Source organism: Berghia stephanieae, chromosome 14 (assembly GCF_034508935.2).
Source record: "Berghia stephanieae isolate SIO BIC M18660-M18661 chromosome 14, UCSD_Bste_1.3, whole genome shotgun sequence".
Classification (NCBI taxonomy): domain Eukaryota; kingdom Metazoa; phylum Mollusca; class Gastropoda; order Nudibranchia; family Aeolidiidae; genus Berghia; species Berghia stephanieae.
The window spans coordinates 28,262,487-28,278,903 of record NC_088373.1 but is presented as its reverse complement, the minus strand read 5'-3'; the positions used below and the strand labels follow the sequence as shown (position 1 = coordinate 28,278,903).

Sequence of the window (16,417 nt, the reverse complement as noted above, 5' to 3'; positions counted from 1 at the left end):
ATTTACAAGATAAAAAATATCATTTCCCAAAAGTATAAATATACATTCGACTGTTTCCCTCCAAGCCAAGAACTCCAGCCAGGGTCAGGACAAAACCCAGTAATCTCATTCCAAGACAAAGACAGAAAGCAGTTCAAAAACAGCTATAAGGGGATAGAAGACAAAGTAAGTGCCTCCCTGCCCACTATGGGAGGACAGGAGGTATTGATACACTATGTGGTCTTGTGGTATCTCGCTTGCCTTCAAATCAGAAGGTCCTGGGTTTGAGCCCTGCTTTGAGAGGCGCATGGTTGAGTCCTTGGAAAAGGCTCTTTACTCACCTTCTCTGACATACTCAAGTGTAAAATGAGTACCTGGTAGTCAACAGCATTGTCTCTATCTGAAAAAACATTGTAATATTACCTAACAGGCGTCATGTCTCATCCTAAATGTTATGTGTTGCTGTCGGCCAGGGATCTTTTGTAAAGTCCTTTGAGCATATTTAGTGGATATTGCGTTATAAAAGCTCAATTTCTTTTCACATGATACACAGTACACAGTCTGATACCACATAAGTCACACACTAACACGAATACAGAACCTCAACCAAAAGGAACACTCAAATGGTTTTAAAATAATCATTCCATTAAAAACCTAACAAAGACAATTTATAATGGAAAGAGAATTATGAAGGAAAAAAGATCTTTGCTATTAAAAAGATAAATCAATTCAATTGTGTCCCCGTCAGCAAAAGACTCCAGACAGGACCTAGGTGAAACTAAAACGTCTCATTCAAGAACAAGGACACAAAGCCACTCAGAAAAGACAATTGAAAGAGGGAGACAGAAGAAACCAGCATCCTGTCCAAAGAGTAGCCAGTATTAGCGACTGTCTGTTTAACACTGAGGAAACCAAGATTTCATGGACTCCATGGCTTTGATGGAATGGGATTTTTTTTTTAAGACAAAAAGATTAAATATATGAATAAATAGATAAATACTTGAATAAATAGGAAGATGAATAAATAGACAAAATTAAATAAATATATAAATCAATAAATAAAAAATAAAAAATATTTTATATAAATATACCCCCATCATCTGCTGCCCTTTCCAATGATCCATAAGCCCCACCAACAGGCTGTGCAGTGAAAAATGATCTGTCACTTTCTATGAAAATAAAAGAAAAGAAACAAAATAAAGATTACATGAAGTATATCATTTATTAATATTTTTTAAATAAATCTTTTAATTTACCAACTTATCAGAAGAGGCACCTTAGCTTTTGATACGAAATCATAAAAATTCAATAAATTTTAAGTTATTCAATTCAAAATCTAACATCTAATCTTTGATAAAATCATTTAAAATGACAAATTCAACAAATAGCTTAATCCTTATGAGATTGCGAGATTTATAATTTTACAGGTCATTTCATTTTCCTTCCAAATATAAAAACAAGCTGAAAAATGAGTTGAAATGTTAGACAAAAGTGAAAACTGAAACAAAAGTGGAGGTTGTGTTGTTGTTAGTGACGTGAAACAGCAAGAAAAATAATAAAATACTTCAATACAATATGTAACCTGACACTCAAAAACAGTAATAAAGTCAGAGGTTAAAAAGCAATAAAAAGTAGCAAGTAGCTAGCTTTAAAACTGTGTTTGATTCAACACCAAAAATATCCTAACATACTGAACAAATTTTTTTTCCTCTCTCTCTCTCTCTTCCCCCCCTCTCTCTCTCTCTCTCTCTCTCTCTCTCTCTCTCTCTTCCCCCCCCCCTCTCTCTCTCTCTCTCTCTCTCTCTCTCTCTCTCTCTCTCTCTCTCTCTCTCTCTCTCTCTCTCTCTCTCTCTCTCTCTCTCTCTCTCTCTCTCTCTCTATTTCTGACAATCAAATCATTTCAATGATATTGAGTTACTCGATATGGACTCAAACATTATATTTCCATCTTCTGGTTCACCCCAACATAATACTAGACTGAAGCGATGATCATATTCTATGAAAACAACAATGCCCTAAACACTGTTCTTAAGCACAATAAAACACAAGCTAAAAATAAAGGTTTTACAGTGAAAATGTGTAATACATCCAAACACAAAATAACAATGCCAATATTGACTTATTTTGTTTAGTCAAACACCTCCCAGCCTTGACAATAAATGCAAAATAAACAAAATAAAATATGAGACTAAAACAAATAAAATTTAAAGCAAAAGCAGTTAAAAGATAAAAGACAGTGAAGGGACTAAAAATAAAATTTAACAAACAAAAAAGCAAGACCACAATTTTAGTACAACATGACTAGACATTTAAACTAATCTGGGAATGTACTTAAATCAACACAATAGCTTCAAAACACAATAGCTTCAAAAGAAAAACAAAACGAAATACCGAACACGGAAAGTTTCAGGCTTAAAACCTTAACAATAGAATAGCAATAACAGAGTTTGAAAAAAACTACGTGTCATCATTCCTTACATATTAAAAGAATTTGATTTGCATTTGAAAGGGGTCACCCACAGGATCGTTCAAAACGGTATATGCGTGCAAAGTTTCATAGTTTAAGGATTTCTTGAGAGGAAAAAAGCCTTTAGTGTTGAAAAATTTGACTACTTTATAATTATAATAATCATAATAATGACAATGATAATAATAGCAATAATGACAATAATAATAATAATAATAATAATAAATAATAATATAATAATAATAATAATAATAATAATAATAATAATAATAATAATAATAATAATACCATGTTTTTGTTTGTAAGGCTTTCATGGTGTTTATGACATACTTATATCATATCAGCGCCAGTAAAAAGGAAGAAAATAGGATAGTCAACAAATTCTAGATTTACGAGTAAAAGCAGCCAAGGAAAAGTGAGATGAAGGCAACTGGTTCAAATAGGGAACAAAAGTAGATTCATAATCAACGTGCTTAATTTGAGATCACTTAAAATTATTATTATCATCATCATCAGTATTATTATTATTATTATTATTATTATTATTATTATTATTATAGTATTATTATTATTATTATAATATTATTATTATTAGTATTACAGTCGACTCTGCTTAATCGCACACCCTCGGGAGTTCATGTAAGTGTGTCGATTAAGCGGAGAAGCAAATAATAGCATCTAAGCCCCAGCTTTCATGTGCAATTCATGTATGACCTTCCATTTCTACAGGCTTGGGACCGTCATATTCAAGACATAGGCTTATTAGAATGTTTGTTTCTTAAATTTTATTTATTTATTTATTTATATTTTATTTATCTTTGCTTGGGTTATTTGTTTGCTTTTTTCTTGTTTTTGATCAAATTTCATTTTTCATGTTTTACGGACAACAAAATGTTACATTATTGTTTGTAAGAACAATAGCCGTGAGGAGTTGATTGCTTTCTATACTGTGCAAACCGTTTATAAACTTGTCTCCAATGCTTCGGACGAAAAGTTGTGTGGACCAGGAACAGTATAATTGATTTCATATGGCTGTTTGTCAGTGCAGTCAAGGTGTAGCGATTAAGCCGAGATGGTGTGCGATTAAGCGGAGCGCTTATATAGAAAAATTTTGATTTTCTGGAATGTGTAGCGTATAAGCGGAGTGTGTGATTAACTGTCCTTTCCTGCAATTATGCGGAGTGAACTGTATTATATTATTATTATTATTATTATTATTATTATTATTATTATCATCATCATCATCATCACTATTACTGTTGTTTTATCATCATTTAATATCTTGATAAACAAATGAGGGACTGACTGATAGATTATCAGGTCATTCTGATCAGGAAAAGATCATTCTTACTGAATTCATCACTTATCTGGTATCACTTATTTTTATAGTATTTTCCATTTGAGACAGTTAAATACAATCTAGTAATGAGCATGTTCAGACAATATCATCTATTGATTTGTTTATATATTTAACTCTGTATGTAATTTTCTATCAATCAATTTATGTCCGTATTTTTATTTGCACAAAGGGCTGGTTTGGTCGAGTCATGAGACAATTACAGCTAGACACAATATTGATTAGTGATGAAAAGGTCGTGAACCTGTTGAAGCATTTTGATTGGTTGAGTTTGAACCACGTGGCCTTGATGGTTGGATGTCTAGAGGCAAAAGATGATCTGGACAGGCAACATTATTCAACAAATTATTGTGAGAATGAACGAAAACATGAATGAAAGATTGAATGAATAATCAAATGAATGAGCAAATAGAAGAATGAATGTATGAATGAACAAATAAGTGAATGAGTAAAATTATCAAAAAAATAAATAAATGAACTGTTGGAGTTAGAGGATAAAACTTAATGATATGTCTTATAAGATAAGATGAACTTTATTTATTGGGTTTAAAAAGTATGTGCTATATATACAACTGCCCAAAGGAACAGCAACGTATCTTCACTTTTAATGACCCAGAAACATGAAAAATATTACACATCTTGGAATATTGAGTATTCATTTGTGTAGATATAACAAGTGGAAAAACACAATTGTTGCTGCAGTTTGGATGTAGGTGGTAGAATTAGTATAATTGAAACAAAACTTGAAAAATCTGGATGTTATCAGATATGTTGCTCTGGTTTGGGATAGAAGTATGCATGGCTTCTACTATCTCGGTGGATCAACCGAGCAAGCAAATATCCTGAACAATAAGACAATCAAAACGTACACATACTTACTCTTTCCAAAAATACTCCCTCATTCACCTGCACTTTCTTAGTGATATTCTAGTCATTTTACAAAGATAGGTAGTATTATCATAGAAATTTTTTAAAAAAATGCAATGGATTGTATTCACCGAATGAAGAAAGTTTCCTCACAACAGATGCCTGACAGAAGGAATTTAAAATATCCCTGTCCCATCAATTTACCAAGTTTAAGCAGGAAACGACAGCTTCTTTTTCTCAATTGTATTTGTGACCCTCTGTTTCAAATTGGTATTATGTCATGATGGACTAATTGCTGGAAATTGGGTTTAGAGCAGACCTGCCAACCCTTCACAATCCAAAAGTGGAATCAGAATGGCTGAAAATAGGAATTTGAGACAAATTTCACCTCATTCATCCCCCCCCCCCCTTCCCCCTCTTTGCCGTTTTTTATTCTTACCATTATCATCATTTTTGAAAATCGAAATTTTAGAGACAATGACGGAAAAGTACAAAAAGGAAGAGTGAAAATAGGAATGATTCCGCCAAAAGCAGAAGGGTTGGCAGGTATGTTTAGAGCCACAAATATAAAAACGGGGTTCATTCCTATTCACTATGATTGAGTATAAATATAATTTATTACATTGGGAATAAGTAAATTATCATATTTCTTATAATTTTTATCCTAAATTCACTTCCTCAAGTGTCATCCTGCCTGACATATTACTGTTTTGAGATGATGGGTTACATTTGTGAATGGAAAGCCTGTGATATTTCATCTGTTTTCCTATCGCATAGGCTGATAATATCTATTGCATAGTCTGATAACATCCATTCCATAGTCTGATAATATCTATTGCATAGTCTGATAACATCCATTCCATAGTCTGATAATATCTATTGCATAGTCTGATAACATCCATTCCATAGTCTGATAACATCCATTGCATAGTCTGATAATATCTATTGCATAGTCTGATAACATCCATTCCATAGTCTGATAACATCCATTGCATAGTCTGATAACATCCATTCCATAGTCTGATAACATCCATTGCATAGTCTGATAATATAATATGCTGTTGATATGTACACATGATAGGGATAGTCATTATTATACCAAAACAAAAATAACCATGAATTGAGGTGAAGAATAAAAGCACTAAGTCATCCCCACTATCCAGTAACCTCTGTGGTGGAATGGTAGCATATCTGACCAGTACTCAGGTCTTAGGCTCGATCCTCAGTCAAGACAGGCTGGATTTCTGGGATAATTTTTTTTTCTTTCCTCTTTGCTTGGCACTTTTTCATTCACATTTTTCTGATTTTTATTCCATAAATCGAAGGTGAGTGGTTCCTATCTCTTCCCTGTCCTGTCATGCAAAGGCTAAGACATATTTTTGTTCGTTGTGGAGAGTCATTTTGTTGTGCTAAATTTGTAATCATCATTCTATTTTATTAATCTTAATATCTATTCCTACCAATATGCATAAAAAAAAAAAAGTTAGAATTTCGAGAAGATCAAGAAAAAAAAAAGTATCTTTGGCATACGCCATTATTTGTAAAATGTTACATACTAGATATAGTGTGGTTGTAACTTAACAACAGGTTTACTGGTGAACAAAAGAAAGATATTCTCATCCATTTTGCTCGGAATTCTAACACTGAAATCTGTGTTTTGAGGGGGGGAAAAAAGATCTGAATTTGGCCAAGGATGTAAATTATGAACAGATTTATATTTTATTAGCATCAAAAATATTCAAAGCAAAAAGAGAGAAACAAGCCAATCCTACCTCTCTCCTCATTTGTAAGATCATCAAGAACTTTATGAGAACCACTGAAAATATAACATTTACCAAATTATGTTTTCATCATCTTGAAAATTTGAAGTAAGAGCTACAGAAAAGATTAACCAAAGCCATTAATCTTCTTTAAAATAACTATGACATGATGGTGAGCAAATGACACAAGATGGAAATTTATAGAAAATACTAGGTATTGATATGTATTGTTCTTTATTTTAAAGACAAAAATTACACGTTATCATTACTTTCACCAACAAATGGGTACTGAAAATCGAAAAAAGACAGAATTTTAAAAAAGAAATAAGAAAGTATTAGAACATCACAGTCTACCATAGACCCATTGGCAACAAAACCTAAACCGTAAAAGCTAAACATACTTAAATGAGCCAATGTGATAAAACGATAAGGAATTATAACAATAAATAAAACTCTCTCAAACTCCCCCCCCTCCCCCCCCCCCCCCCCTCCTCTCTCTCTCCTTCCCCATACGCACACACACACAGCTTTCTCTTTTTCAGTTTCTCCCCTCCCTCTTCCCAACCTGCCTCCTTTTTTTCCCTTTATATAATTTGATTTGATTATATAAATGTAATCCTTTTTTTATCAATGTGAACCAAAATGAAATTCCATTTTTTTAGACATTAAAGTTCTATTATCGTTATTATCATTATTATTATTATTAATATTATTATCATTATATTATTATTATTATTATTATTATTATTATTATTATTATTATTATTACTATTAGCATTATTTTTTATTACTATTATTATTATTATTATTATTATTATCATTATTATTATTATTATAGTTACTTTTATTATTATTATTATTATTATTATTATTATTAGTAGTAGTAGCAGTAGTAGTAGTAGTAGTAGTAGTAGTAGTAGTAGTAGTAGTAGTAGTAATAGTAGTAGTAGTAGTAGTAGTAGTAGTAGTAGTAGTAGTATTATCATCATTGTTATTATTATTATTACTATTATGATGATGACGACGATGATGATTATTATCATTCCTCTTCTTCTTCTTCTTATTATTATTATTATTATTACTATTATGATGATGATGACGATGATGATTATTTTTATTATCATTATTATTATTATCGTTATTATTATTATTATCATTATTATTAATATCATTATCTCGTCATTATTGCCTGGCAAGAGTAAAAGACCAGAATGTTATATAGCTTGTGTTGTGTCACACTATGAGCCATTTTTACTCCTCATATTGTCTTTCAATCGTGATTTCTACAATTATTTCCCATTGACCATGACTGGTGTGAGGGAATACTAGAGACAGAAACTTACCACGACGTGTACAAGAATCCCATTACTAAAGCCAACAGGTAAAATCCTAGTAAAACGGCAACAGCACTCACGGTGGCAATGATATATTCTTTGGCTGTAGGGAAAATTACATTGAGAAATAAATCAAAACTTTGGAAATACTAACGTTTGTTTATTTAAAGAAAAGAACAAATTTGAGTCCTTTATTCTTGGTCACATCCATTTTAAGAACAAACACAATTGCAAAGTTAATTTTTTAACAAGGTCTCTAGGTCATGTCAGCATGAGTAAACTGAAAATGATAAAATTGTCAAAGATCTAGCTAACAAGTACCTACTAAACAGTAAGGCAAAGATCAAAATCCATATAGAAACAGTTAAACATGCCACTCTGTCACAGCTACAGGGTCTTAGGAAACAAAAATACACTTAATATGGTTACAAAATTCAAATTATATTATATAGCTTTGGGTTCCAGTGATATGAAACTCGGATTTCAATGTGCAGACGAGTCCTAAGAAGGTCAATATTAAGATGCTCAAGAGTTTTGAGCCCAAAACGTTATGTGATTGCAATTTTTTTTTTTTTTTAAAGTTATTATATTCATTTTTTCATTTTGCATTTATCGTTTCATACTTGAGAAGATACCATAGTTTTGCAGTTCCATTGATAACAAAAAAAAAAAGCCCTTTATGCTTGTTTTATATCTATCAATACAGATTTTCAACTGGTATCCTCTGGTAATTTTCGTACTCGAAAATGAAAAAAATCTTGGAGGCATCCAAGTCAACCTCACGATGGACTAATTTATACAACTGAATGAGGTCTCCCCAAATTCTCCTATATCTAAGATTAGGTCAGTCCAAATATATGATATGAAAGACCTTGAATGGCAAGAAAAAAACAAACAAAACCTTTTTGTCACCTCTCAATGCTGATAGATTGTCTGTTGTAGATTGGGATCCAAATTCAATTATCATATTCAAGGATTGGCCAAACCAGGAATTTGTGAAAATTATGAAAATACAGTCGTCTTGATTAATAAAACTTGTAGAGATCATACCCATCATTCTATTTGCTCTATTAATATAGTCATTAATGTGTGAATCAAAATTTTGATTTTTATTAAAATCGATCTCTAGATCCTTTTCAGAACAATCATATTATATGTAATCACACACCCAGTCCTCGGACAAAGTCCTGTGAAAATTTATCATCTTTCAGGAAATGCCTGAAGACTGACTTGTTCCGTAAAGCTTATTTTTTATGGGGAAGATGTAGTCTAGAATTTGTTTCTATAGGCATGCTTATTATGTTGTGTCATAAATTTTTTTGTTATTTTTACCAGTTTCTAGTATGTAAAGTGCCACGGAGCACGATTACTATGGATGTTTAGGCGCTGTATAAATCAATTATTTATCTAAATATAACAAGGGCGTCTGATTCTTATTGTGCAAGTACCATGTACAGTAAAGAAAAAAAACTTACATTAAAACATAACCCTACCCATGTGACCAACAGACTAACCACAATCTTGTTATTTGGCGGGAATAGTGTCTTGTGATCTGAACACACATGTTAAGTGTTATTGCCCTTGATTTGTGTGTTTTTCTTTTATTTTGTCTCATAATTGCCTCTCTTGCAATTACACCGTTAAAGTCTGATGTCCTTAGTAAGTTTTTTGCTTTTTCTTCTCCTCAACCTGACATAGTTTCCTGTCACATTCATTGCAACATTTAAACACTTTTTTCCTAACCATTGATTGAAAAGCATATTTTGGATAAAAAGACAACACTGTGAACTTGCTTGTGGTGATCAACACACTGTGTACTTACTGGTGGTAATTGAAACTCTGTATACTTTCTGATGATGATCAACACACTGTGTACTTAATGGTGGTGATCAGCACCCTGTGCATTTACTAGTGATGATCAACACAGTTTAGTTACTGGTGAACACACTGTGAACTTACTAGTAGTGGCTTCCTTAATGCTGATTTTCACTGTTTTGGCTCGGTCCTTCACCTCCTCAGCTGGGATGATATCGTACCAACGTAAAGTGCCGGAACATTTCTCATCATCAGAAAGCACCAACAACACAAGGTAGAACCCTTTGATGGGATTGAAGTCACTCTTCTGTGGAACAAAGAAGATGAATTAACTGTATTACTTCTTTATCTTATTATAGCAGCATAACAGACACAGCTTGGATGGACTTCCTTACAATACAGACAGAAAGAACAAGGACTCCCTCACAATACAGGTGGAAAGAACAACAATTGACTCTTATGTTCAAAATTCCAAACAAAATGGCAGGCAACTCACCAAAACAACTAGACATACAACAAAATTCACACATTCAAAGAAAAACCCACTCAAAAACACTTAAACACCAATCTACAAACTCAAACATCTTCAAATATTCATTTGCACACTGCACTATCAAAGACTGGAACTCTCTTCCCGAATTATATATAAACACAACAGATTTAGAAACCTTCAAACGACGATTAACAAAATCCGTCAGCCTAAATTCAACAACTCTCTCCGTCCTCGATTACAAATCCTCAGAAATGAACCGACTTCGAGTAGTAACATTCAGATTCAGATATGTTACTCAGTACTCTATAGTGTTCTGTCTGGAAAACATCATTCAGTGTTGAGCTGATGGTGACCAAGACTAAAAAAGGAGGAAAATTTTGAACGAATGCCTTTAAGTACTATTTTCATTGCCCTAACCCCCACTTTTAGAGTAACTGAAATGATAAACCATCATTGATACTCTAGCTAAAATTCCTCCTATGACTTCCAAAATCCGATCTGAGTAAATCCATCAGCACTGATCATTATACGATAGATACATACAATACAATGTACAATAAAGCAATCAATGCAAGATGACGATACAGACCTGAAGAAAAAGGGCAGCCTGGGTCGTCATTGTTTGATGTTTACCTTCAAATTCAATGTTGTTCTCCAAATCTCGAACAGGGCACTGGAGAATGAAATTGACAGATGAAAGAATAAATGAAAAAATAGATATCGTTTTGTTATCTCAAAAGACAAATAAAATTTTTAAAATAAATGATGCCACCCTCATTAATCCTCACAGAAACAATGGTAAGTATTTGTTCTATCATCTTACTTTTTGTGTGATCGTGGAATCAATCTAAAAGAAAAGAAACGTTTTCAGGAGCCAAATAAAGAGGTTAGAAGTTCGATATGACAATAGTAGGTCATTGATAACTATCTACTATGAATCATTAGAAGAACACACAATTCCTATCATCATTATAATTATCGTCAACATCATCTTAATTACTACTGCTACCACTACAACTATAATTATTATCACTATTATTATTATTATCATTATTATCATTATTATTATTATTATTATTATTATTATTATTATTATTATTATTATTATTATTATTATTATTATCATTATTATTATCATTATTACTATTATTTTTATTATTATTATTATTATTATTATTATTATTATTATTATTATTATTATTATTATTATTATTATTATTATTATTCTCAAAACTTCGATTTATTTGCCAGGTCCTTTTATTACCACACCTTAACATCCTGTACGGAGACAATCATACACATTTTAGATTCTGATGTGACTCGCAGCAAAACTTGATCCACCCCTTCAGGAAACATGTATATGAAGTACCTGGGTTGGGCTGTTACTACAGTCTCTTCTCTCAGCATGGCATGGCTGGGTGGGTGGGGGTAGAGCATTGAGTATATTAGAGATAATTATTCAAAGTAATAAACAAAATTGAATATACCAGCTTCGAAAAAAAGAACAAAATACCAAACACAGAACGTTTCGGGCTCAAAACCCTTCTTCAGCCAACAACAAAAAACAATAAAATACATTACTAAATTCCAGATAGACGACAGAGATATCTCTTGTCGTATGTCTGGAATTTAGTAATGTATTTATGTCTAAATTGTTTTTAGTTGTTGGCTGAAAAAGGGTTTTGAGTCTGAAACACTCCGTGTTTGTATTTTGTTCTTTTTTTTAAAGCTGGTATATTCAATTTTGTTTATTTTTTACAGTCCACAGCTTCTAGCAACCTAGTATCGCTTTGACTTGAGATAATTATTCAAAGAGGGCTTGGATATCTAAAGTGGTAGAGTACCCCACTTACATCCGAATCAATCAGCTTTAATTCGGGTTGGAGTTAAGTTGGGGTTTTTTTTATACCTCTGGGTTCATCCAATAAGAGCTGAGTTGTTGGATCCAATAGACCTGATGGAAAGTATTTTGTGATATACTTGTGCTTTGCCATAGGTAGCAAGCAATTTCTGCTGTTTGATTAACATTAAAGTTACAGGATGAGTCATGCTAGAGCTCTGAAAAACTATTTTTCAAAACAGAAATATAAGATTATATATGTCTGATCAAATTATAGCTTTAGTACGCAAAATTGAATCTCTTATTCTTTTCTTCTTGAAACAAAAGTAGGCTAACAATGTTATATAGTTCATAATCACAACTAAGTCACTGTCAAATTCAATTAATTAATGTAGCTGATTGATATGACAAGAAGAAAAACATATTCCATAAAATTAATGTTTACCTGAGTGTAAAATCCTGGACCAGCCGGGCACTGAGATGAAACTTGACACTGGCAGGTGAGTGTGTTGACACCTGGATGAAGATGAATTGTTCCTTGCCCATCTGTTTTCTCTTGACTTTGTTGATTGGGCACAAGGTACGACTCACTGCTGTGTAGGAGTAACTAGGATATTAAAAAGGAAAGAGAAAGAACTAATTTATTTCAAGCAAATGGAACTTTGGATGACAAAATGAGATTTCACCTTCAATAAAAATTGAGGAAACCAAAAGTTTTTACTAAAATGGACCTTTCATTGCTGGTAATTGCCAGATTGGGGCAGCAGAATGTTGGTTCCGCGAAGGCAGTTGGGAGCCAAATGTGCAGACAGAAGAACCGATAAAAGAATTATGAATCAACAAAGGAGTAATTGCAAACTGCTGACTAGGATAAATTAAAGGAAAATTAAACTGAGCTATGTCAGTCCTATAACTCAAAATAAAAATACTTCATTAACTCACTCAACCCCAACACTGACTATATCCATAGTATACCCCGGGTTACTTTTATCCCACGCCTATTTATTACATTTTTATGAGACAAATTATAGGCGTAGTATCAAAGCTAATGTTCTTAATTGTTACATGTTAATGGTAGTGAATAATAATATCTATGCACATGCTCATTTTTAATACATTTTTTCCAATTTTGAAAAGTAGCAAAAATCTCTAGGATTGAGTGAGTTAACAGTATAATATTGTGTCTGGAAGAGGGACAGAGGTCGGCCACATTTGTTCCTGCTTAGTGACATTTCATATCCAAGTGACACCAAAGTACATAAGTTCCCTGTATTAGTCAAGGTCAGAAAGCATTGGAGATGGATTATGACATCATCAAATTTAGTGGTCTGCATCGAATTTGGTGAAGATGTGAGGCAGCTGAATAGATGAATATAGTGATGAAATTGTTTAAAATGTATAAATTATCAGCTTCTCATAATGTAACAAAGTTTTCTTCAGGGCATTTATATTTATTTCACTAAAACCTTAAAAAAAATTATTTGCTAATTACAGACAGTGCGAGGTGTGAATTGAATTTCTATCAGTAAACAGCCAAACAATATAATGTATGGGTCGACAAAAGTTGGTTACAAGTGTGTATCTAGTGAATTGTGACAAACCTCTAATACCACAAACAACAACAATTACAATTACTATTACAACAGAGTGCTACAAAGCTGACGAAAAAAATCTGCCTAATTTTGGGGGGGCGGGGGGGGGGGGGGGAATCTTAATTTTTTTAAAATGATCTTTATCAATCCAAAACACATGACGTTTATTCTTATTTAAAGAATTGTCACTTGAAAATGCTTTACATTGATGTCATGTTGGTCAATGGAAACATACTCTGGTGAATCCAATGGAAAAAAAAAAAAATTTAAAAGGGGGGGGGGGGGTTGTTTTTTGTTTTTTTTAAGGGTTTTACGGCACTTGCAACACATTAAGGTCATATCAGCGCCAGTAAAAAGAAGAAAATGGGATAGTAAAAAGTTTTAGAATGACAATTAAAGCACAAAAGAAAAGGTAAGGCAAAGGGGAATTGGTTGAAATAGGGAACAGATGTAGATTCCAAGAGCACACCGTCAAAGTACTTAGTTTGAGATCACCTAAAAGTCTCATCCAGACACAAGCACAGGTCCCAACTAAGAGGAATACACTCAAATGTTTACCAATCATATAATAAACTAAACATAAAACACTGCATATCAGAGAGATGATTTACAAGGAAAAAAATATCATCTCCCAAAACTATACCTAGACATTCGACTGTTTCCCTCCCAGCCAAGGAACTCCGGCAAGGATCAGGACAAAACTAAGTAATCTCATTCCAAGACAATGACAGGAAACAATTGGAAAACGGGTATGGGGGGATAGAAGACACAGCATGTACCTCCCTGCCCACTATGGAAGGTCAGGATCCCCACCCAGGGGGGGGGGGGGGGGGGGGAGTAGCACTTTGGCCAAACTTCAATAGAAGGTGGGGTAGGGAGGGGGTGCAATTTGACCAATCCATGTCAGGAGGGGGGGGGGGGGGGTATGTGCAATTGGACATTTTCTAATTTAGAAAAGGAGAGATGTGATGTATAATATGATTTTCTTTAAATCAAATATGTCAGTAAAATAATATCGACAGCATAGAGTAGTTTTTTCACCAGCACATTTCGTGAGCAGAAATTTAATAGAAGGGGAGATATGCGAATAAGCTTAGAGGGGTGTGCAAAAATTCTTTTTAAAAAAATAGATTGGGGGGGGGGGGCGTTTATTTGATACAGTAGAGTATAAACATATTCGGGTGTAACAACGACATTTTCACTAATTTTCATATAAAATTAAACGTCACAAATCTGAATTTGAGCCAAATTTGACTCTTTGTAAGAGACAGGTCAGTTAAAAGTTACATCAAAGCCACGTTTTTGTTGACAAATCACTCACCTCTCCCGCTGATCTAAAGGCACTGACCAAGCCAAGATGCCCTCTTGTTGCCTGGCTGAAAACATGATGGGGTAAGTCTTTCCTGCACTGTTACATGACACATGCACACGAACTGCTGTCGTCTGTCAAGAAAAAATAATCATTGGTTAAAAACTCAGTCAGTGGATAATTGCTTATGTACAGTGACACATTATTAAAAGGAAACTGCTTTAAATAAATTATAATTAATTTAAAAAAATTTAATTCACACTTTTGTCTATCCCATTTTGTTCTATTCTCTGCCTCCAATTGTGGTACTTTTGTTTCAGAACAAACACAAACATGATTTTAAAAAATATAAGAACATGTCTTAAGGTCCTTTGCACTGACTATGAAAGCCCATATGCCCAGCTCATCAGAAGAGGTGGAGGATGAAGATAAGAAAAAGGAGGAAGAAGATGAGGAAGAGGAAGAAGAAGAGGAGGAGGAGGAGGAGGAGGAAGAAGAAGACGACGAAAGGGAAGAGAACAGGTTAGATTCATAATGGGAGACTGTAATTCAGGAACACTACGATGATGATGATGATGATGATGATGATGATAAGAGGGAGAAAAAAGATGGGGAAAAAGAAGAAGAAGAAGAAGAAGAAGAAGAAGAAGAAGAAGAAGAAGAAGAAGAAGAAGAAGAAGAAGAAGAAGAAGAAGAAGAAGAAGAAGAAGAACAACAACAACAACAACTACCTCAATATCAATAATGAATACCTGGTTTGTCTGTGTATAATTGTATATAAACATCAACTCAGAGCTGATGTTCACAGATTCCGTGTAATTCCTCTCAAAGCTTGCCGGAATTATCTCTGTTCTCAAACCTTTGCCATCCCATTCAACTTCTCCATGACCTCTAATCTCCGTCTCCATCATATGCTTCTCATCCACAACTACATTACTTTTTGACGATGGAGTCAGCTCTTGATTCCCATAAGACAACGATGACTGATTCCTGTCACCATTTGACAACACTGACATAAATTTCACATCATTGTCTTCTGATTTAGTTATATCTCTTCTCCCCTCAATTGGGGTTATCAGTAATAATAAAATTACAATGAGAAACAGAAATAAATTTATTTTTTTATTAATAAAGATGATGTTGCTGTTTTTGTTTTGAGTAGTGGTTCCTAGATTTCTAAGATGAGGCGGATCCATCTGGAGATATGAGGAAATTCAAGAACTTTCTATCGTTGTAGTTGTAGAGAAGAACTTTAATTGGCGTCACAATGACTGTTCAATCTTCATGAATTGATTAGTATTATTCTCCTGAAACAAATAAATCAATTTTTATAAAGATAAGAAATTCCATTTGTCACTGTTTTACCAATATTAGCTCTACATGCAAATATGCCAAAAAGGAAGGCAGATTAATAGATTAGTAATCTGATTGACTAGAAATTGAATGAACAAGATTATCCTTGAAACTCTTGAAAGTTCATGAGTGTTTTCAAATGATTCCAACCCTCTGAAAAAAAAAAAATAATAAAGCATTTTTAATTTAATCTAATTCAATCTAGATCTAATGTTTTAATTAAAGTTAATATCTTATTATTCATTTGTTTA

General features: G+C 33.1%; 1 protein-coding gene across 3 annotated transcripts in view; it reads right to left on the bottom strand.

Annotated features, from left to right (window-relative positions):
- Positions 1 to 16,417, bottom strand: part of LOC144960093 (SID1 transmembrane family member 1-like) — a 38,705-nt gene that overhangs the window by 20,223 nt on the left and 2,065 nt on the right. For 2 of the 3 annotated variants that reach the window (XM_078893043.1, XM_078893045.1), the window contains exons 2-11: positions 15,566 to 16,120; positions 14,826 to 14,947; positions 12,358 to 12,519; positions 11,342 to 11,486; positions 10,662 to 10,745; positions 9,724 to 9,886; positions 7,774 to 7,867; positions 6,443 to 6,486; positions 4,048 to 4,122; positions 1,071 to 1,148 (exon numbers count right to left, since the gene is read on the bottom strand). In XM_078893043.1, coding sequence (XP_078749169.1) covers positions 1,071 to 1,148; positions 4,048 to 4,122; positions 6,443 to 6,486; positions 7,774 to 7,867; positions 9,724 to 9,886; positions 10,662 to 10,745; positions 11,342 to 11,486; positions 12,358 to 12,519; positions 14,826 to 14,947; positions 15,566 to 16,009 — 1,411 coding nt within the window. In that variant the 5' untranslated portion in view covers positions 16,010 to 16,120. The remainder of the gene's footprint in view (positions 1 to 1,070; positions 1,149 to 4,047; positions 4,123 to 6,442; positions 6,487 to 7,773; positions 7,868 to 9,723; positions 9,887 to 10,661; positions 10,746 to 11,341; positions 11,487 to 12,357; positions 12,520 to 14,825; positions 14,948 to 15,565; positions 16,121 to 16,417) is intronic. The other variant, XM_078893046.1, reaches the window with a different exon arrangement.